At 36.9% G+C, this 23,727-nt stretch overlaps 1 protein-coding gene across 3 annotated transcripts in view; it reads left to right on the plus strand.

Moving 5' to 3' along the window:
- The window catches only part of mtf2 (metal response element binding transcription factor 2), a 103,122-nt gene that overhangs the window by 62,780 nt on the left and 16,615 nt on the right, over positions 1 to 23,727 (plus strand). For 2 of the 3 annotated variants that reach the window (XM_028811448.2, XM_051932798.1), the window contains 7 exons: positions 423 to 491; positions 7,080 to 7,203; positions 8,463 to 8,530; positions 8,677 to 8,847; positions 13,825 to 13,927; positions 17,326 to 17,384; positions 17,487 to 17,597. In XM_028811448.2, coding sequence (XP_028667281.1) covers positions 423 to 491; positions 7,080 to 7,203; positions 8,463 to 8,530; positions 8,677 to 8,847; positions 13,825 to 13,927; positions 17,326 to 17,384; positions 17,487 to 17,597 — 705 coding nt within the window. The remainder of the gene's footprint in view (positions 1 to 422; positions 492 to 7,079; positions 7,204 to 8,462; positions 8,531 to 8,676; positions 8,848 to 13,824; positions 13,928 to 17,325; positions 17,385 to 17,486; positions 17,598 to 23,727) is intronic. The other variant, XM_028811449.2, reaches the window with a different exon arrangement.

Here is a 23,727-nt window from a genome sequence, read left to right on the forward strand (position 1 = left end):
AGTAGGATTAATTTGTTTCTCTAAATAAATTCCGCTTAAGACTGGATTTCTAATTTTTATGGTTTCATGATTATTTTTTTAATAACCCCTTTTGTTCATCTTCCCCAGGGTTGCCAATAATTGTAGAAGGGATTGTAATCCCAAATAAAGTTATTCATGTTCAGTAATTTTAATATATGGATGCATAATTTTATTAGGTTTTTCAGTTTATGGTAATTGTTGTCATTTGTACAGTATGTTATGCAGATTTGTGTTACAGAAAAGGCTTTGTTTTTTCAGAAAGTTTACCAAGAGTACTAGTAGCATGCTTTTATATTGCTGCCACCTACTAATGTAATCATATTTTGTTTGTTTTATGATATTCAAATTGTATAATATCCTGTTATTGATTGTTAGTGCTATTTTTTTATTTTTAATATTAGGTTCTATATATTTATTTGTTCTGTTTGCAATTCTGGACCTGAGTACCTCAAACGCTTACCTCTGAGATGGTAAGTTTAAAAGCATTTGCACATGATTTAGTAAATTATTAGATTATTGTATAATTCAGGATTGTGAATCATTAACACAACATCTTTATTTTTTTGTCACTTCCCATTTACTGATGGATCTTACCTAAAACATCAGACATTTAGGTGGTGGTTTAAGGCAAATTTGACTTGCAGAGAAAGGCAAATTGCAAATAATGTATGTGTGATATTAGTTATCTACTTATAGCATTGGTGCATCTTTTTAAATGTAGATTGAAATAAAGATGATGCATAGTCTCTCTATAAGGTCGTAACCTATTATAATTGGTTCTTTACTTTAAGCAAATGTGTCATTTTGTCCACCTTGGCTCATTGATTTTCTGTATATTGGTAGGATTTTTTTATAATACACGTAAGCCATAATATTTTTTAAAAGAACATTGCAGGTTTCTTCTGCTGTTTATGCCCTCTGTGGTGTCCATAGATTAAAGAGAGTCCACTTTACTTCGAGTCATGGTGTAGCTTTCTTTTCTAGATACAAACGTTGAGTCTGATTTTGACTTTGACTGAGACCAGAAAAAAAAAAACTAAACTTGTATTGAATGTAGATATCGTTTTAATTTTTGTTGTGACACAATCTCAAATGCACACTTAAAAGCTTGGGATGTCCTACTAGATCCACGAGTGATCACATTGGTTGCAGGTTTTCAACGCAGTTTAGTTAGTGGTTTCATTTTAACTCCTTGTTCTGTGCCTTCTTGTTTATATTTGTATACTGTGAAATCATTATGGGCCTACACCCATAAATCAGTATTTTGACACATTGGTACAAAAGAATAAATTTCCTTTCTTCAGTGGGAGGTTGTCATGCTGCTATTTTCCAAAAAAAAATTTTTAACCAGTCAGTTTGCACCAAAAAGGCTTATTACTCTAGAATTATTTTTGCAATTTTGTCTCAGTAACAAAGTAGAAAAGTTTTCACAGGGGATTCCAGAAAGGCAATGTGCCTTTTCATTCAGCTATTTCTCTAGCCGTGGTCTGATGTTTGTAAGCATCAATTTTTAATTATTATAATTTTACCTCTTGCAATACTTGGACTTGTAGTTCATTGTAGACGAATGCTTGCCAAATTTTGAAAATTGTTCTGGTTTTATTGAATTTTTTGTTTTGTATTTGGTATCCTTATACCTTTAGCCTTGTCTGCTTTTTTCACAAGTAGAAAAATTAATGGTCTTAGGGTACATTTCTGAGGGTTTCATTTAACCTCACCCCATATAGAACACTCTGTTCTTATCTTTACTCTGCTTATTCTGCTTATTAAGTGGCTTCACCGGAGTAAAATCTGTAATTTGTCAGTGATCAGATGTTTTCCCAACACAGCTTATTGTTGGAATATGTTTATAATGCTTTATAAATAACATTGTTTATATTGTTCAGTGTTATAATAAAGCAAATGGGAATTTCTTTACTATTGGCTCAGTCAAACAATTCTGCAGCATGGTAGCTCAAATTATATAAGTAAAAAATGCTTTTTTATTTTGATATCTGTTTTAGATTTATTAATCCACTTAGACATTGAGTACATGATGCATCTGAAGCCATTAAATCCACTAAAAGCATGCAGATTTTATTATGTTAGAACCAACACACTTATTTGACATGCCCATCTGCAACCACAAATTTTCAAAGATATGGGGAAAAGCAGTATTAGGGAGATGAGAGCAAGCAGCACAACTCTTAAAAACTAAGGGTGCTTTATCGGTTGTTTAGAAATGGTTTGGATTTAGAAGACGGAACACAAGCCAAAAAGGGTTATCTAAAAACTACAGTATATCAGATAATGATTTTAGCCAGAGTCAACCTCTTTTGTCACCTATAGAGAAAACTTTTCTACGTGTTTGAAAGAAAAACAATTGTGTACTATTGCAGAAAACAGAAAAATGTCATAGCTCTGCAGCTTAATGACCAAAATTTTTTTTTTATGTTATACCCGCAGGCTTTACCTTCCCTTCCTGCTGTTAAGGTTGAACTGTAATTAGTCATCACAGAAGCATCCATTTGAATGCTTGAAGTTATTAATTTAATACTTACATATTTTTTTCACATTTTCTTTTCGGTTTTATGAAGTAATAGTCATGTTTATAAAATAGTATTTACTATTAGGAAGTTCTTAGCAAAAAAAAAATGCTAGCTCAGCTACTGTAATACTTTGTGTAAAGAAACACTGCACTTAAGTTACCGTAATACAGCAGATGCTGGGGGAAAAAAAATACACGCTCATAGAAAATGTGTTTATGTGGCACACATTCATAGAAAAAGTCTCAAAGTCCTTTTCAAACAAAGATATTTTAAAGTTACAAATGAGATAGGGATAGATCCCTAATAGAGGAGACCAAAATTAAGTTACAAGTGAAAATTATCTCGGCTGGCTCATTGTCATCTGGAGAAGCAGCAGTTCTAATCTGATTTCCTGACGTTTATCTTCTAAACCTATTATTGGAAGCTAGTATAGCAAACCTGCTCTAGACTCTTTTTGTGGCCTCTTGTACTTGCAGGGTAATATTTGGTCATTATCCAGAACACAAGACCATAGGTGAGAATGTTAATGTATACTAAACATATTTTCTGAGAACATGACTCTTAATGCACCTAAAGATTTATAATCAAGTCCAGCTGGCCAAGTAAAGGGAAAACAAAATATAATCTAAGCAGATCCAATCTTTTCAATTTTTGTTTTTTCATTTTCATGTATATTTCTTAACATTGTTTCAATTCCAACTTACAATTACCATTGTTTCTCTGCTTGTTACTACTTTTGCAATCTTATTGTTCTATAGAGTGATATTTACAGGTATATTGTTAATGTTTGTTTCCATTAGTTGAGCTACCTTCTTAGGTATGTTCAGTTTTTATTTTTCCAATAAATATTTTATGTATTTAAATAATAATCATTGACCTAGCTGTTGAACACACTCCTCTGAGAAGATGCCTGTATGCAAGGCATCTTAAAGTGATTGGTTACAGCTCTCATGAACTGGCCCTTTCCACCAATATGATGACTTGTGTCTTAACATAGCATCACAGTTTATCTCATTTGTATGTATGCAGGCTTGAAGAGGAGGGTGGAAAGTGATGCATTGCAGTGACTTCATGTGGAGCATACTTGCCTTCCAGGGTGGCCAGGGAACAACCACATTTGTGTCCTGGCACACTACTGCTGCTTGTATGGGGGAGACCTCTGTGTGCCTTGCTTTACTGGGGATTTTGCAGTTTGCCCACACACTCCTCCTCCACTCCTCCTATACTTCTTCATAATTCATTCAGCCTTTGAGTTTGAATGGTAAAGTGAGTAGTAAAAGAGGGAGCAGTTGTCTGAAGTACAGCTCTTCAGAGTTGAATCCAAAACTTATTTGTGAGTATTTTTGCATATTTAGTCCGGGAGTTGGCAGAGACTTGCACATTTGTGTTGTCTGAACTGTCAATCGTGATAGTCTGTGTCTATTGAGCAGAAAGTATTGCATTTAAAATCACACTTTCAATTTTGAGTATTTACACTTTAATCTTGGTTACAATGATATAATTAAACGTTTGTTTTATTATTAGTCTGTTATCTTTCTACTGTTGCATAATATCTGTTACATTTAGAAAATGAGAAGTCCTAAATGTATGCTGTTTGTGTCTCTTTGCTTGTATACAATATGTAAAAATTTCAGAATCTGTTATTTACATACTATAATTACATAAGAATTATATATATTTTTTTTTCACTTCGAATAGGTCTTTTGTTTGACCTTTTTGTGTAATTGTGATATGTGAATAGACATCTGCCTATAATCTCCTGGGCTGAGTGGCAAGGGAGATACTTTCAGAAAAGCTCAGGGTCAATTAATTAATTTGGGAAGCAGAAAAAACACACAGAAGTCCAGTTATTCTGCCCAGCATAGTTGTTGGCTTTTAATCACTTAATAAGCCTAAAATTATTTTTGCACTTTGAACAAATTTGTGTCTCTACTATTTTGTGTTTAGGATATGTGGAAAAGTCTTAATAGATTTCACATCAGTGTTTTCATCCTTACTAACTATCATATATTTTTTTTTTTTAGAGATTGAGCTTTTTCAGTCATTCCAGTGCGTATCTTAAAGTCCAGTCTATCAGTCTATTTACTCCTTGAAATATGAGAATTTAACACTGCACATATTTCAGGTGTAACCCTCTCTAATTCATCTTAAGGATAACCTGTTTTGGCTTGTGTTCACAAAGCTTTGTATAACCAAGTACACTATTTTTAATTGTTTCTGGATTGCACTGTGGAAAATAAATTCATTAAGACTTCCATATATCCACAAAGTTTTACCCTATTGCTCCTAATCTCCATTGTGTTATTATGTATCCTATTCTTTAGGCCCTGGTCAAAATATTGATTTTTCTGATTAATCGTTGTTTCGTTTAAACGATTCAATATCGATTCTCAAGATCGATCTTGTGAATCTCTATCCTGCACACTTACTATGTGAAGATTTTTGCTTATCTTCTTTTTTGGCCTCCAATCCAGTAGATGTTGCTAATGCGCCTATTTAAGTCTTTCTGTGGAAAAAACACTTTACTATCTAACCAGTGCCTTCAACACCTAATAAATCAGATGTTTGGATTTGATAGATTCAAATGGCGTGTCGGTAAAGAACTGAATAAATTGTTATAAAGTCACTATGTAGACGGACTTCAAATAAAGTGTTACTGAAATTTGTCACATTATACAGGTCAAATGGTGTTATTGTGAATACAGAAGTAACATAATTTTCAGAATAATGAATACTGTTTGTTGGCCTGGACAAACGTTCATTCAACATCATGTTAAACAGATTTTGTATTAATGAAATGTAAATTTCATTATAACAAATGTTTTTTCAACCAAAAATGGCCAACAAAGATAGTGATGAGATTTATAAAATACTTAATGGCACACCTACGCTTTTGCAGAGTCTTGGGAAACCTACAACAGGCTGTTTCTTTCTTGTTAGACCAAATTCTGAATCAGTTTCCCACCAAGCATTCACGTGGGTAGTTGTATCATGTGCGGATACTGTACAGTTCGAGTTTAATAGTGCTTCTCAAAAGTTTTTTTTTTTTTTTTTTTTTCTTCAATAAAAAAAAAAAGAGAAGCAGCCTCAGTTTACTTGAAAGAACAATTAACTAATGGAAAAAGCTGATTCCAGAATGAAGAAAAATGACGTGGTGAAAGCATTCGGAATTGCACCTTCAATGCTGTCAACGATTTTGAAGGATCAAAAAAATATAGAAAACAAAGTTAAAGATCGGGCATTGGGACTTGAATGAAAAAAAATTAGAAACAGCGTTTGTAATTCAGTTAAAAAAAGTTGCATCTAACGTCTCATTTTCATTCTGTATTCATACCTACATTTCTATAAAAAATACATTGAACATCTCATTTTCAAATAAAGTGTTTTTTTGCAGTTCAAGAAGCGCTTTTATTTTATATAGGTATTGTCAAGCTTGAGTCAGAGTTAGTTGCACGAGAGACAGAAGAATGAGTCCAGGTTGGGCATTAAACGTTCTAAACGTGCAAAAAGCATGTTACACGAAAAGATGCAGCTGAACAGCTACGAAGCTGTCCTTGCACCACTGCCGTTAGAGATTGTGAATTGTACGTTTTTTCCTCATATTCGTTATAATAAAATTTCTGTTATTACAAAATATTTTTATGGTCCCATTAATTTTTTCACAGTGGAATTCCACCTTTATTAATGTTCTCTGTGCATGGTTAAGTAATCTCTTTTTAAAAAAAAAAAAAAAAGCCACCACTTCAAATATATCAGTGCCAGCTAATTTAGTCAAGATAAAATTGAATTTGAATCAGGATATTGTGAATCAGAATTGATTTGGAACATCAGTGCCATTACCCAACCCTACTATTTTTACCTTCAATTTCTATAACTTCACTTGTGTATCCTATCGAACCAAATGTAAACTATTTGATTCTTACTGCATAAATTTTTCTCTTTGTAAACTATTTAGTTTCACACACTGTACAGTTATTTGAAAAAAAAAAAAATTTTTTTGATTGCAAAACTATGCAAACAATAAGTGCCCATAACCAAGGAGTCCATTGCGCAACACAAGTTGGTCTTTCAGTGTACTGTTGCTCACAATGAAGACCTGTAGCCACCAGTTAAGCTTGCATCATATATTGGGGCTTACAGATTCTTAAAAAATCAAATGAACATGCATAGTTAAAAAAGAAGTGCAATTTTAATACCATTATAATTTAGAGTTGATGAAGTTTATAGTTGAGGGATGAAATTGCCCCAGTATTGATCAAAAGAATGGTAATTATTTGCAATTGAAAAAATATATGTATATAAGTATGACTAATTATCAGGCATCAATTTTAATTTTAAATGGGCTCATAGCAATTTTAATGGAAACTGATTGTCCCCTCAGCTTTTACTGTTCAGCATGTATTTGTTTTTTGCTAGATTAAATTTTACTTTGTGATCTGTTTTGTTCTGAAGTTTTGGATGTTTTATGAAAGTAGGAATCCATGTTTTTTTTAGTGCCAACTGTTTATATCACTTGTCTAATCTTGACAGGGTAGATATAGCACACTTGAGCCTTTACAATCTAAGTGTTATTCATAAGAAGAAATATTTTGATTCGGAGTTGGAGCTGATGACATACATCAATGAAAACTGGGACAGACTACAACTTGGTGAAGTAAGTGCTCATATATTAACAGCACAACGTCCATTTATTCCATTTGTTTTGTTGCATGGGGTGCGTTTTTATTAGATTGTTATACAAAACATTTTTGACTCATAATTATATATACAAACTTAATCATCAGTCTCCACAAATTATATACACACAAAACAAATGCTAATCGGTTGGGGTTTTTCAAATCACTTTGCAAGAAAGGGCTTATATTAGGTTGAAAGATTCATTCAGCACATTATTTAGTCTTTTTGGCCTCTTTACTCAAGAAGATAGTGGGCACACATTCAATTGCTGACAATTCAGAGGCTGCAAAAGCTGTTGCATAGTTTTGATGTTTTTAATTACTGGATGACAGCAGTGTTCACATAATAAGGGCTTAATCCTTGTTTATCTGGTTTAACAAAATGTTTTAAACTTGTATAGCCTAGTTTATTTGGCTTTTGGTATCTAGTGAATACTTCCTTTAATTTCTTATATGGGTCTGGAATCTTCCCTAATACATTCTAAATTTAAAGACCACCATCTGCTTCAATGAATAGTGTAAGGGATGGTTGAAGGACAAGAGGTCTTCAAAAATGTGTAGAAGATGCAGATTGTTTTAGACAAAATGTGACGAGAGGAAATCATAACAGCAACTTCGTGCTTGTGATGTTTAAAGAAGTACAGTTTTCTTTACAGTGCATCCTTTTGTCTTTCATGCAGTTGAGAAATGCATTTAATACTGATAAATTGAAGCTCTATTACAAATAGGAACATAACCCTCCCAAAAAATTATGACATCTTAGCCAGAATTGAGTTCTGCGGTACAGTAAAACATTTCAGTAAATTTTTTTCTGGGAAGGCTTGAACACTGTAAGTATTCACACTTTGGAAGCTGAAGTATTATACTTTTTAATAAAGTGTATATTTTTCTGTTTCACCTTGTTACCTTTGAAAACATACTTTATGAAATTTGTATAACCAAGAAACATTTAAAGGACTAAAGATGGGGTTAATTTAATTGATTATTTAGATTTTTAAGAAGTATTTATATACTACATACACTAAATTATAAAATATGCTGTTAGTTTGTTAGAGCATCCTTTTGCCACTTGTGAAAAGCTGAATAGTTAAAACCTTTATAAAAAAGGTTTTGTTCATATTTCTTCTTGCAAGAAGTAAATCCACTGTAGGCCTGTAGATTAAAATAGCAAAAATATTAGTTTTCCCCTTAATATTCTTTATAGAAAATTGTGTTAAATATTATGCTTTTTTGGCAGCTTGGAGACACTCCAAAATGTGAAAGATATGAGAATATCCTTGAGGCACTGAATAAAAACAAAACCATGTAAGTGTCTGATCCCGCTTATTAAAATGGTATAAAAAAAGAAATATGCTAATTTTAAGTTGTCAATTATTACATAGTAAAATAAAAAATTTGCTGTTGCTTCCTGTATTTATTTTACACTGGCATTTTGTTTATAATCCTTTAAGGTTTATGTCTGGAAAAGAAATAAAGAAAAAGAAGCATTTATTTGGTTTAAGAATTAGATTTCCTCCAGCTCCTCAGTCAACAGATTCAAAAGCAGAAAGAGAGCTTGAGAAGGCATCTCATGAAATCAAGATCAAAGGAAGAAAATCTTCAAAACCAATACCAGAAACATGGTGAGCAAAGAAAATATACATTACACTCCTTAATATTTACATAATTTAAGCAGTGTTACATACTGTACAAAGTAATGCATAGCATATACAAATTTCACACTCTATATCTTGTACTAAATAAGCATGTTAAAAGAAGGTAAAAAATGCAAATATTCTGCATAATCAGAACAATAAAGCTAATAACAGTTACTCATTTTTATTGTTTGTGTATATTGGTATTTGTTTTTGTTTAAACATAAATCTGTCAATAAAGTAAAATTTACTCAGCGCAAAGGTGACAACTGCATTAAAACTTGAGTATAGTATGCTTCAATCCAGGTTTATGCAGAAATCTGGGGCATCACTGAAATTTATTAGGAGGTGGTTTTCATACTAAGTTGTTGCTTGTATACAGTGGGTATAGAAAAGAATTGCCCCCTTCAAAATAACATTTTGTTGCTTTGTAGCCTGAAATGAAGACACACAAAAATATTTCTCTAGCTAAATTAACTGAATGCAACATATGACAACCAAATGAAAGATATAGCTACTGTTTAGAAATCAAGTAGAAACATAAAAAACAGAATCCCTAAGATGGTTAATGGATCACCCATTGCCTAAAAAATAATTGTAAACTTGGTCAAGTATAACTAATCACCTTCTCCATTGCACACCAAGCTAATTGGCTTTCACCTGTGATCAGTTTTAATCATTGTGATTAGTTTAGCAATAAAAACATCTATTCTTAGAGCATTCCAGTGCTTGGAATTACAACTGAAAGCAAACAATTAACTGTGGGTGCCAAGGGACTGTCAAAAGATCTCTGAGATAAAGTTGTGGAGAGGCACAAATCAGGAGATGGATAGAAAAATTCAAGAAGTGTGAAGTGTTTGGAACTACTGGGACTCTTCGCAGATCAGGTTGTCCCTCCAAACAGGATTGAAGAGTAAGGAGGAAACTGGTCAGAGAGGCCACCAAAAGGCCTTTGGGAACTTAAAAGCAGTTACAGGAATTTCTGTCAAAGAGTAGTCATTGTGTGCTTATGACAACAATGTAAGAAATGCTCCACAAATTTGGGTTCTAAGGGAGGGTTGCAAGAAAAAAGCCACTCCTCAAGAAAGGCCACAGCGCACCATGAAGATTCCGAAGTTAAATGGAAAAAGGTGTCATGGTCAGATGAGACCAGAATATTTGGCCTCAACACCAAATGGTATATCTGGTGGAAAGTCAATACAGCTTACCATCCAAAGAAGGTCATACTTATAGTAAAGCTTGGAGGTGGTATCAGCCTGTTGTGGAGGTGTTTCCCAGTAGCAGGGACTGGGGCCCTTGTCAAGATAGAAGGAAAAATGGATGGGACAAAATACAGTCAAATTCTTGAGGAAAAACCTGCTGCCCTCTTCTAGAATGTTGTCAATGGGAAGAAGGTTCACTTTCCAATATGACAATGACCTGAAGCACACAGCAAAGTTGACTACACAGTTGAATGAAGGTGAAAAAGGTGAATGTCCTTGCATGACCTGTAGTCAAACCCAGACTTGATACCTATTGAAAATCTGTAGCATCACTTGAAGATTGCAGTCCACCAATGGTCACTGTCCAGTTTGACTGAGCTTGAACAGCTCTGTAAAGAAGAGTGGGCAAATACTGCACAGTCTATATGTGTGACGTTGGTAGAGTTGCATCCCAATAGACTAATAGCTATAATTGAAGCAAAAAGTGGTTCCACAAAGTACTAACACAGGGGGGTAGTCCTTAAACCATCTCTGTGATTCTGGTTTAATTTTTCTGATCTATTACTATTGTATCTTTCACTTGGCTATAATAACTTCCATTGAGTAAATATATCTGGAGAAGTACTTTTTGTGTGTGTCTTCATTTCAGGCTGCAAAGCAACACAATGTGAATATTTTGAAGGGGGTGATTCTTTTCTATACCCACTTTACAGGGATCTAGATAAACAATTGTGAGCTGAGAATGTAATATTTGTACTGTGTTGGAGGGAGGGTAATCTGGAGTTAGACAGACTGTTCATTTTGACAAAATGCATTACACATACACACACATCTTCTACACAAGAGTATTTCTACAAATGCTTATTTAAGAGAATAAATACTGAATGTTAGATCTTCATTAATACAGAACAGGGCACTTTGTGGTGTGGCTTCCTACCCATTACCCTGTATTCAGATTTGCAGATTCTAAACATAGTTAATTTAAATATCCTAGGGGTAGCAGTTTGATGTCCATTTTGTGTGTGTGTGTGTATATATACACATTGCAACCCTTCAAAGTATAGGTCCTTTAGAGAAATTGAAAGCCAAGGTATTAGTGAATACACTCTCCTAAAACATCAAAAGGAACTTGGAAATTGGAAGAAACTCGGAAATGTCTGTCCAACCCCAAGCTACAGCAGAACCAGAACACAGTGATCTTTTTGAGAGTCAAGTTACAGGAAGTTTTCTTTTTTCCATTCTATTGTGGTACATAAGACATGACATTACAGTACACCCCCCAAAATTTGTGGGGGTTACTTTCCTAGAGCACCCGCGAATTGTGAAAAACCGCAAATTTTTGGATGTGGTCTCCCGCACTTCTAGAATGTAAAATACTGATGTTACAGCTATATGTACTATAATTCATGCAAGCGCGTTTTCATTGCCAGAAGCCTTAGAAGGTGCAGGTGTTTCGGCGGCATCTTGGAGCTTTAACCAGTAAACTGCTGCATACTTGGGGGTTAATACATCCCTGGATGCCAAATACTTTTTTGCTACACTTTAAGTAAACGTCACAATTCACAAAGAAAAAGTGAAATTTTAATGGAACACATTTTTTTTCATGCCAAGAGCATTACAATTACTGCAACACTGATCATTTTACACATTGCTAATGAACTGTAAAAAGTAACTACTGGAACAATATGTACAAGGTGCAACTGACGCCATGGATGAAATTAAGTAAATCACCGTGCCAACTGCGCTTGAACTGGAAGCACACAGAGGTAAACGCTGAAGCTGGCAGGCTAGTCTAGTGTAGTGGCTCAATCCCAGAGACAGTGAGGCTGCAGTGCTGCATGGTGTCACGCTTGGGTCACAGAATTGCACAGAAACACAGGGGATTGTAGAGACAGGAACTTTATTCAGACACTTTAAACAAACATGTCTCTTTCAGAAATAAAACGAGTTCAGTATGCAGTTAGTTCTCAATTAAAGAATAGACAAACATCCTAGGGGAGCACAACGGGAGTGGGACCCCCAACAGGAGCAGATGATGTCTGGGGGAGGAGAGAGAAACAAAGCAATCAGCCAGAAAGGACAGGTGCTGTTCAGGCTTTTAAGTATGCGTAGCGCAAGAAGCATATCACGCAACAGAGCAGCTGCAAGTAAGAGACTACTTTCACATTGCTCCATCAGTGTTTTTTAAGAGGGGTTTTTTGAGGAGCGTCTGTGAATTCTAGGGGTGCATTCAGCCCCCCTGCTCACATGGGGCTGCCAATGGTCATGAATTGGCTGCTCAACAAATGTACGGCATTGACAGATCAGCTCCTACGTGCTCACAAATGGCACTGGGAAACGACTATAGCGGATTGTGGCAGTTTAAGGGTTAAGGGGAACAAAACGGAAAACACAAGAACACTCAGCTGGAGATGCATCACAGTCAATCAGCAGCAAGGAGAAATTAATAACTGTAGCGGTCCGGTGCCGCTAAGATTCACACTGTCGAAGACGGTGATTTATTTATTTTTATGGGGGAGATTCCAGGGACACACCAAGCCTTGGCCCAACCCGCACGCACTCACAAACAGAGACAAAAACGAAGCAAACCAGTAATCAAACAGCAAATAAAGAATGTAATGAAAACAAATGAAATAAATAAAAACAATTATACCACCCCTGTTCCCCTTACAGCGATTACACATGAAATACAACAAAGCACCAAAAAAACACACACAGTAAATCATGAAAAACGGCAACGGATGAAATGTAATGATGAAAATAGATAGTCCAGAGATCCACACCTTGAATGGGAATGTAAAGATAGTCCTACCGCTAGTTCCTGAAATGGTGAAGACGGGTCGACAGGTTCAGGAGCGCTTCTTTCTTTGCAGGATGGCCATGAATCCACTTACAGTCCTCATGAACACAGGCAGACGGCAGACAATCCAGACGCCAAATACGAAACGACCCAGGACAAAACGAATAAGTACAGGTAGCCCAACAGAAGACAGGCAGAGAAACAGGAACTTGAAACACAAATCACACACATTTTTTTTTTTTTGCTTTTGGTCACCGGCCCCCTTTTTAAAAGCCGTGCTGACATCCTTTGACTCCCAACAGCCCCAGCACCCTTAGAAGACCAATCAGAGCCACTGCAGGGACTGCTGGGAGTTGCAGTTTCAAATTCTATTGGCTACTTTCACCATCCCAAGCCGCGTTTCCTCTACAGTTGCTTCCTGTTCTTTGTACAGTACAATATTGTCACAAAAAAAGCCATAGAAATTGCGGAGGATATTTGCGGTTTCCACTAACAATTATTAGATAGGTTCTAAGGAAAAATCCGCGAATGACTGAGGCGAACTTTGAACTGCTACTTCGTGGGGGTCTACTGTAGATAGGCTTCTATTTGTGAGGTTCAAAACACCTGTGTTCCTTATTCCTAGTTGCTGCATTATATGTATTGTACTTCCATATGAGCATCCATTGTTTGTCAGCTTTCATGCAAACAGAATATGGCCCTATAACTTGAGACAAAATCAAACCTGATCAGGAGGAAATATAATCGGAACAAATCTTTATGTATACTTTGTCATGTATGTGTGCGTTGTCCCCCAGCCTATCCCTGTATGTCAAGCCCTCTGAAACATCTCTACTGCATATGAAAAACTCAACATAATTAATTGGCAATGTGGTAATATTGAAATGTGCCTTTTTCTGTATACTGGATGTTTCTTTTAAATGTCTCTTGCTTTAACCTTTAGTATTTTTTTCTTTCCTCAAGTGAAATTTCGAATGGAGTTGGAAGGAAAGGAAAAAGAAAACATGTTGGTCGCTCACATGAGAGACTTGCTAAAGTAAAGCGTTCTTCTCAGCCAACTAACCAGGTAAGCTTATGAGTATGTACGAGTTTGCTGTGTTGTATTTTTTGTTCCTCCTATTTCTTGATACACTGCAATTATATCCCAAAGGTAGATATGAAATGTCTGTTAATTTAAAAGAACAGGTTTTGCTGTTGTATGTGTTCTTAAACCTCACTACATTTACATTTGATGCCATAAGTTTACATACCTTGGCTAAAAACTTTCAAACTTATAATTCCCCAACTTCACATATAGTATGTTACAGTCAGTTCATTTAAGTCAGTTAGTGTATCCACCTAATTTCCATTAGGTTTCCTACAAAATTACGATTAAAAGACAGATTAATTTCAATTTTTAATTACAGTGACAGATTTTCAGAAGTTTACATACACTAAGTTAGTATTTGGTTGTGATGCCCTTAAATTGCTTAACCTGAAGCAAATGCCTAGGATAGCTTTCCAGAATTTTCTCACAACATTTTGCCCTGAATTTTGCTCCTGATAAAACTGGTGTAATTGTCATTTTTATGGGCCTCCTTTCTTGGACACTTTTTCCATTCACGATGCCTCCAACTCCTTCACCACTTATTTTGTGGTCCAGTTGAACATTTCGAAACAAACTTTTATTCCTGGGAGTCTTTGTGCCTTTTTCCTTAACAGTGTAATAAAGAGTGTATGGTGCCAAACTTTTATTATTTTTCGTACATTGTACAGTCAGGCAGAGTGGTGGCTGTGGTGCTAAGGAACTATACCAGCAATTGGAAGGTTGCCGATTTGATTCCTGTAAACGCCAGAAGCGACTCTATTCCATTGGACCCTTAAACTGCAATTGCTTTGTACTGGGTATGATATTAATCTGCATCCAGCTCTGCAAACAGGTCCTCCAATTTACAGGGAAAACTTGGGGTATGTGGCAGGATGGGCACTCCTGCCATCGTATAAAACCTCACACTGTTGTAGTATGGTGCCGACGTGTCACCCGCTGCACTTGGGTCCCAATCCAGGTGGTTCATCCTGTGGTGGGTGTGGCAATGCTCTATCAGCGCATGCTCCCAGCCTGCTCCTAATTGTACAGTTGCTTGCGATACCTTAAACCACTTGGAGATGGCTCCTAATGGGGAACCAATTCCTGGAGTCATCCGTACAGTTTAAAGAGACTGTCAACTTGGTGAATGTAAGCTTTTGACCCTCTGAAAGTCTGTCAATGGTTAAAAGACAATGTTCTAAAACATTATTTTGGAGAAAAACCTATATATATTGTGTTTTATGTGCTTTCATGGCTATCCATCCATGCAGGACTCAAACCATATTCAAAGGATAGAAAAAAAATTCTTTAAGGAGCCAAGGTGAATTGCCCAGGTGTCACGTTAATGTGCTGATTACAGTATTACAGTTGAAAGTATGAGTTTTTAAAGGTGATGACAGTTGTCTTGCAATTAAAAATAAAAGTAAATGTTAAAGCAGCACTTCAGGGGAAAAAGTTCTAAATTCAGTTCGGGATTATTGATTTTAAGTAGTCCACAGCAATCGGAGCATATCTTGTACCAAAAAACAGATGTAAAACTAACTTAAATGAGGAAATAAAAAAATGTGTTTATCTTCGCTTCTATGCACTGTACTCTTGTCTCTCTCTGTCTCTATCCTGTAATATTGTGAGCTTGACATATCCAGTTTGTTAAGCACGTTCTTACTTTGCTGCAGAATACATTCCTCCTTGCTGAACAGATTACGTTTAAGTAATAAATGTGTATTAGAGGCTGCAAATTGAGTTATTTACAGTCTGATTTTGAGGGACAATTAATTTTTCATTACAATGGTAATGCTGCTGGCCATTGGACTGGCAAAAGTTTGCTTTTTACACATGCATGCGGCATTCACAATTTACAAAATGCAGTTTAGGTGCTTACAAGTCAGCATCATAACAAGTATTATGGAAGTGGAAAGCAACTCTTTTATGCCCACTATTTTGGAACAATGTTTGTTTTTTTTGTTTTTTTCAGTGCAGTTTGAACTGTTGTAATAAGCAGGAACTAATCAGAGAAAGACCACAAAATATATATGACCCCATCAGAACGAAATCAGAGCATTGTTTTCAGAAAATTTTGTTTTTGCCCATCTACCAAAACGGCAATACAGTGATCCCTCGCTATATCGCGCTTCGCCTTTCGCGGCTTCACTCTATCGCGGATTTTATATGTAAGCATATTTAAATATATATCGCGGATTTTTTGCTGGTTCGCGGATTTCTGAGGACAATGGGTCTTTTAATTTCTGGTACATGCTTCCTCAGTTGGTTTGCCCAGTTGATTTCATACAAGGGACGCTATTGGCAGATGGCTGAGAAGCTACCCAACTTACTTTTGTTTCTCTCTCTCTCTCTTGCGCTGACTTTCTCTGATCCTGACATAGGGGGTGTAAGCAGGGGGGCTGTTCGCACACCTAGATGACACTGACGCTTGTCTAAAAATGCTGAAAGATTATCTTCACGTTGCTACCTTCTGTGTGCAGCTGCTTTGTGAAGCGACATGCTGCACGGTGCTTCGCATACTTAATAGCTCAAAGGGCACGTATTGATTTTTCACTGTTTGTTTTCCTCTGTGTCTCTCTCTCTCTCTGCTCCTGACGAAGGGGGTGTGAGCTTTCGCCTTCAACAGCTTTGTACCGGCGGTGCTTCGCATACTTAAAAGCCAAACAGCCCTATTGATTTGTTTGGTTTTCTCTCACTTTCTGACATTCAGTGCTCCTGACGCGCACTCCTTTGAAAAGGAAGAAATGTTTGCATTCTTTTAATTGTGAGACAGAACTGTCATCTCTGTCTTGTCATGGAGCACAGTTTAAACTTTTGAAAAAGAGACAAATGTTTGTTTGCAGTGTTTGAGTAACGTTCCTGTCTCTCTACAACCTCCTGTGTTTCTGCGCAAATCTGTGACCCAAGCATGACAATATAAAAATAACCATATAAACATATGGTTTCTACTTCGCGGATTTTCTTATTTCGCGGGTGGCTCTGGAACGCAACTCCCGCGATGGAGGAGGGATTACTGTACTATGTTTTCAGTATACGGTTTTGGAAAGCATTTTACATTTTTTCTTTTTCAGGGGTTGAAAACAATGGGGTAGTGTGAACGAAAAGTTAAAACATAGATAAATTGTATGCATTTTTAGTATTGTTTCACAACAGATTTTTTTGTTTAACCCGTCTTATGTGTCAGAAATAAAGTATAGATTTGTAATCGTAATGTTTGTTTTGGTACAGTATTTGAATAAGAAATTGAATATTTAATTTAAACTTTTATTTTTTTGTGCTTTTGTTTAGAAATCTGAGCCATTCTGAATGCCTCACCGCCACAAATTACTGCATACTGGTACTACTGTAAAAGTGTGTGTTAAATTAGTATTAAATAACTTTCTTTATATTACTAGGAGCTTGATAAACCACCGGTGTTGGAAAATAACAACCTTGACCTCCCTACTTCCAAAAGGTGACCTTTCTTTTATTAACTTATTAGATATTTAAAATATTTCCAGTTCATTTTTTAGCAGTTGTGCTTAGTTATTAGATACTTTAACATTTCTCTTATTAGCAGCAGCAAAAGTGAAAAATCAACCCAGTCTTCAAGTACCTCAGATGTGGAATCAACCGGTGCTGCAAGTACCACTGAAACTACCTCAACAAGTATTTCAAGACCATCAAGGTAACAGCTATTCAGTTATGACGTATTAACTTAAGAAAGTGAAAAGGTCTTAAATGGTTTAACCTTGTTTGTTTCTATACCCCAAAGTTTTGCATTTTAGGTTAATTTACCTCTCTAAATTGTCCCACTATATCTGTTCATGAATGTGTCCTGTATTTAACTGGCAACTGGTAATTGACCCTGTATTAATTATTTAAGAAAATCCACCACAAATTGCTGCAGTCATTCAATCTAAGATATATACCCTGTTTTTCCTGGATACGTGTAGGTTTCAGACCTTTCATTATGTGTTTACATTATTTTTTTTTATTTCCTATGTGTAAAACTTTACATTTACAGTACTTAAATTTAATTTGGCATCAGTTTGGTCTAGTCCGAGTCCTATCCAAATCAAGCTGTAATGATTATGCAGCTTCAACATTATCTGCCCTTGGCATCATCTGTAAACTTAATCAGCTTGTAAGTTATATTCTTAAGACAATTTACAGTACTTAGATTAAAAATAGCAGCAGTTCCAACACTAATCTGTGGAAACCACCACTTTTTAAAATTTATGTACTACTCAAAAGGTTTCTGGCTCCATAACTGTTTGCATCAGGGGTTGAAACACATTTTGCATGCATCTGCACCTTGAAAACCCTCCTTTAGTTTGATTACAAGCCTCTCGTGTGGGACCTTCTCAGAAGCTACTTTGAAATATGGTAATACATACAGTGCAACCGGAAAGTATTCACAGCGCATCACTTTTTCCACATTTTGTTATGTTACAGCCCTATTCCAAAATGTATTAAATTCATTTTTTTCCTCAGAATTCTACACACAACACCCCATAATGACAACATGAAAAAAGTTTACTTGAGGTTTTTGCAAATTTATTAAAAATAAAAAAATTGAGAAAGCACATGTACATAAGTATTCACAGCCTTTGCCATGAAGCTCAAAATTGAGCTCAGGTGCATCCTGTTTCCCCATATCATCCTTGAGATGTTTCTGCAGCTTAATTGGAGTCCACCTGTGGTAAATTCAGTTGATTGGACATGATTTGGAAAGGCACACACCTGTCTATATAAGGTCCCACAGTTAACAGTTCATGTCAGAGCACAAACCAAGCATGAAGTCAAAGGAATTGTCTGTAGACCTCGGAGAGAGGATTGTCTAGAGGCACAAATCTGGGGAAGGTTACAGAAAAATTTCTGCTGCTTTGAAGGTCAGTAGTATAATGAATGCGGCTTCTGTCAAAAATGATTGATGAGTTAAGCCCCGCCCCTTTTGGAATGACGTCATAAACTCCAGCCCCCTTCCGGTTTTCCCGGCCGGAAGTCCGGTCCTTCCGTGACCTTTGCCCTTCCTGTTTGTACCCCAGGAAACGGCCAAGATCCGTTTGGTGGATGTCCGGTCCTTCCTTGAACCCACCCATCCTGTTTTTATCCCAGGAAACATCTGTCCCTTCCTTGAACCCTCCCATCCTGTTTTTACCCCGGGAAATGGCCAAGACTTTATTTGATGGATGGGTGCCCCCTCCTTGAACCCGCCCCCACCTCTCCCGAGGACAAGTTCAGGCAAGTCTGTAGCAGACCCTGCTGTCCGCACCTCTTGGTGGTCGCAGGTCTTCTGACTTAGAGTTTCCTGCCCACAGTCGGTTAACCCTGAGGACGCCCCCTTCCGATTCCCCACCCCTAGAGGAAGAGACCGCCCACACACACACACACACACAACGGATGGCCATCATAGTCATTTTGACTCTGAGTCCAGCCCCAGGCCAGTCCTTGATCATTTCTCCCCGAGGAGAGACAACCACACAACTGTTTCAGCCTGTCCATTCTGCCTTATAGCCATTCCTGACTCTAGTGCTTTGGGTAAGAAACTTTATTATTTAAAATATCTAACCTTTTATTTAAGTCAAAATGATTTTCTTCAACTCACAGACGCTCTCTAAGCTGAAAAAGCCATTACTTCACCCCAGCCGGGTGCTGTCCGGCTCTCTGTCTCGGAGCAGGAGGCCTCTACCTGTAGCCCGAGGAGAGATCGCCTCCACACACACACGCACACGCAACCCAACATGTTAAGGAAGGGCCCCTACCATCCATGCCTCTTGGGGATCATTCCTGTCTCTAGTGCTTTGGGCAAGAAACTCTATGATTTAAAATATCTATTCCTTTATCTAAGTAAATGATTTCTTCACAGACCGTCTCTAAGCTGAAAAAGCCTTTACTTCAACCCGCAGGGTGCTGTCCGGCTCTCTGTAGTTTCCAAATACAAGCTGACCGGTTCTCTTCGTCTACACACAGAGCCTCTTGGAGCAGACCGCTGCGCGTGCACGCAGAGAGCAGGCCCTGGAAACTGACAGACCACAAGGCTGTGGGACATTGATGGATAGCCTCGTATCAGATCGTTCGGGGCAGTGTGAAAATGGGCTCACTTTGTGATATTAAAAGATTTCGAAGGCGTACAAAAAAGCTGACTTTTAAATATTGGGATTTTTCGTTCAAAGGTGCGGATACGCCCCACAGACGCTTCCGTAGAGCGGATGAGGTCTTCGGACAGATAGACAATAGTTGATTGTCACGACGAGTCTAAAAAAAAAAAAAAAAAAATCATTTCAGCCCCAGGAAACTGACAGAAGGTCTGTGAGGCCCCGGGACACCATGCGGTGCACAGAGGTATCAGGAGCTAAATCCCAGCCAAGTGAAATTGTCTTAAGCACCTCAGCAAGGCTCAGACCGTTCGGGGGCATTGTAAAAATGGTCTCACCTTGTGATATTAAAAGATTTCGAATGCTTACAAAGTTGACTTTTCAACCCGAACAATACACGGATGTTCACGGTCATCAGCTCTGACATCCTGAAGCTAAGGGGGGTGGGGGTGTAGCTATTAGGACTGATCAATCCTTATACCGACACAAAAGATGTTCACACATAATTACTTTAACATAAGGTTCAGTTTGAAACACACTTAAAGTGAGGCCACACATTTGCTAAAATAAATCTATGCATAACGAAGGACCTTTTTTAAAAAATACAGGACTTTTCGGTGTCCGGCCATCTGCACAGAGCACCGACAGTCAATATAACGGTAAGAACCGTTCAGGATTATTATAAGTGTTAAACGAGCATGTTTTAAAACGGAGGGATGAATCCTTATATTTTATACTTAATATTTTCCAAGTTGATTCTCCGGTAATTCCATTTTAAAAATATTTGTTTGCAGTGTGCAGGAATTATCAGCATGTTAATTTACACACAGCGCATGTGTAGGAGCGTGAGCGCGCTCGTGTGTATATAAATTGTAGCATTTTATATTTCTATCTCTCTATCTACGTGTACGACGATTAATGTTCATAGGACTGAAGCAATATTAGTTTTTTTTTCTCTTACCGAAACGGGCTTTACAATCAGTTAAGTTTTGTCTCGGCGTCTGAAATTCAAACAGGTTCTCTCCTCTGAGAATATTCAGGCCTGGTTTAAAAGAGCAGGCCGGGTGTGTGTAATAGCTCGGACATAAGACGTCAGTATTCTGAACTATGTACTCGGTTATTTTTTGTACGGAGCCGCCTGTTTTAAAAGTCTGATAACGAAACATTTATGCTTTATAAAAATTCTCATTTGGACAGCCGGCTGGAGACAGATTGACTGAACCCTGAACACGGACCCAAGAATTTATATCTTAATACACGGGGGCTCTGAGATCAGGCTGTCTGTTTTTATTTAAGTCTTTAGATTTTAAAAAGTTTGCTTGCGAGTGTATTCATATTTATACCCGTGATCCTATTAAACTAGTAATGAAAGGAATGGACGCGTTTAATAGGGGGCCGAGAAAACCCTCCCTTCTGATTTAAAAGGGTTTTTAACGGTAATTTTCTATCGCAGAGTTTTTAAACGGTGCAACGAGCCATCTTCAGCAGAGGGTTGAGTGCGTGTGTTACTGGGATATGTTTTAAGATACTTTATCAGGCACCGAGTATCCAATATATTAACACGGTACTAGTCAGGATTTCACTATGTTTTTTAATCTGGTACCTCCTTTTTCCATCTTGTGCATTGTTCAGTAAACCTTATTTTGGTGGATCAGAACATTTTGCTTACACCCCAATCATTATTCTCTTTAGGTTTTTAACTGTTATACCTACATTTTATAAGTTTCAGCAGTCCTTGTTTCTGTGACAGTAACTTAATCATATGGTGTAAAAATCCAGACTACTCACTTTTTAAAAGCTCTGAATTTACCAATTCAATCAATATGTCAGCTTTGGATCCATTTCACCAAGGCAATTGGGGGCTTCCTCTTTGTAGATTTCTCAACCTTTAAAACTGTGTTATGAAAACTTGGGTCGCAAATACGTAATCGTGTCCCCCTAACGTTTTTCTTTTTTTTGAAAGGAGCCCCTAATACCAATTTGTTCTTTTTAAGTAATGATATAACATAGAGGCACGTTTTATTATACCTACTTAACTTTTAGCGACATTTATCTAACTCTATATTTATTTTTCTAGCATCAGAATGTAGTTTGAGTTAATTTGTTATGGTTTCAATAGATGTATTTTTCATATTTTCGATTCTTGTTTTCTTTTTGTTACGTCGCGCACCCTCCCCCTAGGGGGACAGCCCCACAGTTTGGGAATCACTGTGTAGGGGATGATTTGTAAAACACTCTGCTTCACTTCAAGTTAAAGTAGATTTGCTCGGTTATTCAGCTGTCCATCGGTGTTCCATTTTTGTTATAAATTGTATTTATTTACTAAACGTTTTATATGTTGAATAGAAAACAGTTATCTTGTTCAGGTTTTAACTTAAAACAGCATTTTCATCATCAGGCTATGAGCACTTTGATACTCAGGGTGCTTTGTATAATACAAAGTTTTAGAAATTCTCTTACTGCTTGGTAATAGCCTTCCATTTTATCGCAGTTATAAGCCCCTGAAAAATAAGAATGGCTGTAGTACGTTATATAAGCCTATGCACTACAGGGCTGATCAGGAAGGAAAATGTTTTAGTGAATAGTTACATAATATCTATTACCAGTAACGGCGTACTGCACGATAACGTGCAGTGAATACACTTGACTTGAGCATTCATATTATTTCTCCTCTTTCTCTGGACGTGTAGCATTCGTTTGCTCAGAGGATGAGGGGTTTGCTGCTTCCTGAGCAGCTCTTTTTTTTTTCTTCTCCACCCTAGAGGCCCCCTGCTTCTCACGCATGCGCAGCACGGCCGCCCTGCTGCGCGGTGCCGAGAGTTGATTCAACAATAAAATAAAAAAGAGTAATAAAATCATCACCCGAAAGCGGATAGTAGCCGTCACGTAGTATATGTGTAACAAATTTCAAATCAATAGGTTTGCGAGCTGCAGGTGATGTAAGATCCTGAACAGACAAACGAACAGCTACGTTAGCTTATTATAGAAGAAGATATGTGTTAGCACAAGGATTACAAGTTTACTAAAACTGTGAGGTTTATTCTTTCTTTTAGGTAGTCCAAGTTACATAGGACATCTAGCCTTGAAAACGGCTTTTTCCCCCATCTGTTTGTGAAAAAAAAAATAAATAAATAAATAAATAAAAACATCCTTTGTTTGAGTCGCATTCAGGGTGAAGGGGATGTAAGTTTGAACTGTGATTCCAAGAGTCAAGAAGTGGTTGCATTCTTCTTGATTACGAGTCAAAGGCCCCGGGGTTTGTGCGGTGATCATGGTCAAGGGCAGATTTAAGCTAGACATTATTATTATTATTATTATTCCAAAATGAAACATTGACTCGCCCATATCCACATCAAGCAAGTATCACAAATACAAGACAGTAAAAAACTAAATTTACAAACAATAAGTCGCAGAGGAAATTAAAAAACATATTAAGAACGGATCAACAGGGGATCAACCCAAACTCACAGCACACTGCAACTGAACCTACGTGTTTTGCAGTATATTATTAGCTAAACGGTCATCTATTTAGCCCGTTCCTCGGATTTGCAATGAGTTGGGCAAAACATTATTTAACATCTGAGACTATGAGGCTAATTAACATTAGACTGGTATTGTTAGGACCTTATCCGGCACTAAAAGTTGGGTTTGGGTTCCTCCAGAGTCAGGAAGAACATGAAAAAGTGGAGTTATAAAGGAGTTATTACAATTTGAAAA

Source organism: Erpetoichthys calabaricus, chromosome 10 (genome assembly GCF_900747795.2).
Source record: "Erpetoichthys calabaricus chromosome 10, fErpCal1.3, whole genome shotgun sequence".
NCBI classification, from domain to species: domain Eukaryota; kingdom Metazoa; phylum Chordata; class Cladistia; order Polypteriformes; family Polypteridae; genus Erpetoichthys; species Erpetoichthys calabaricus.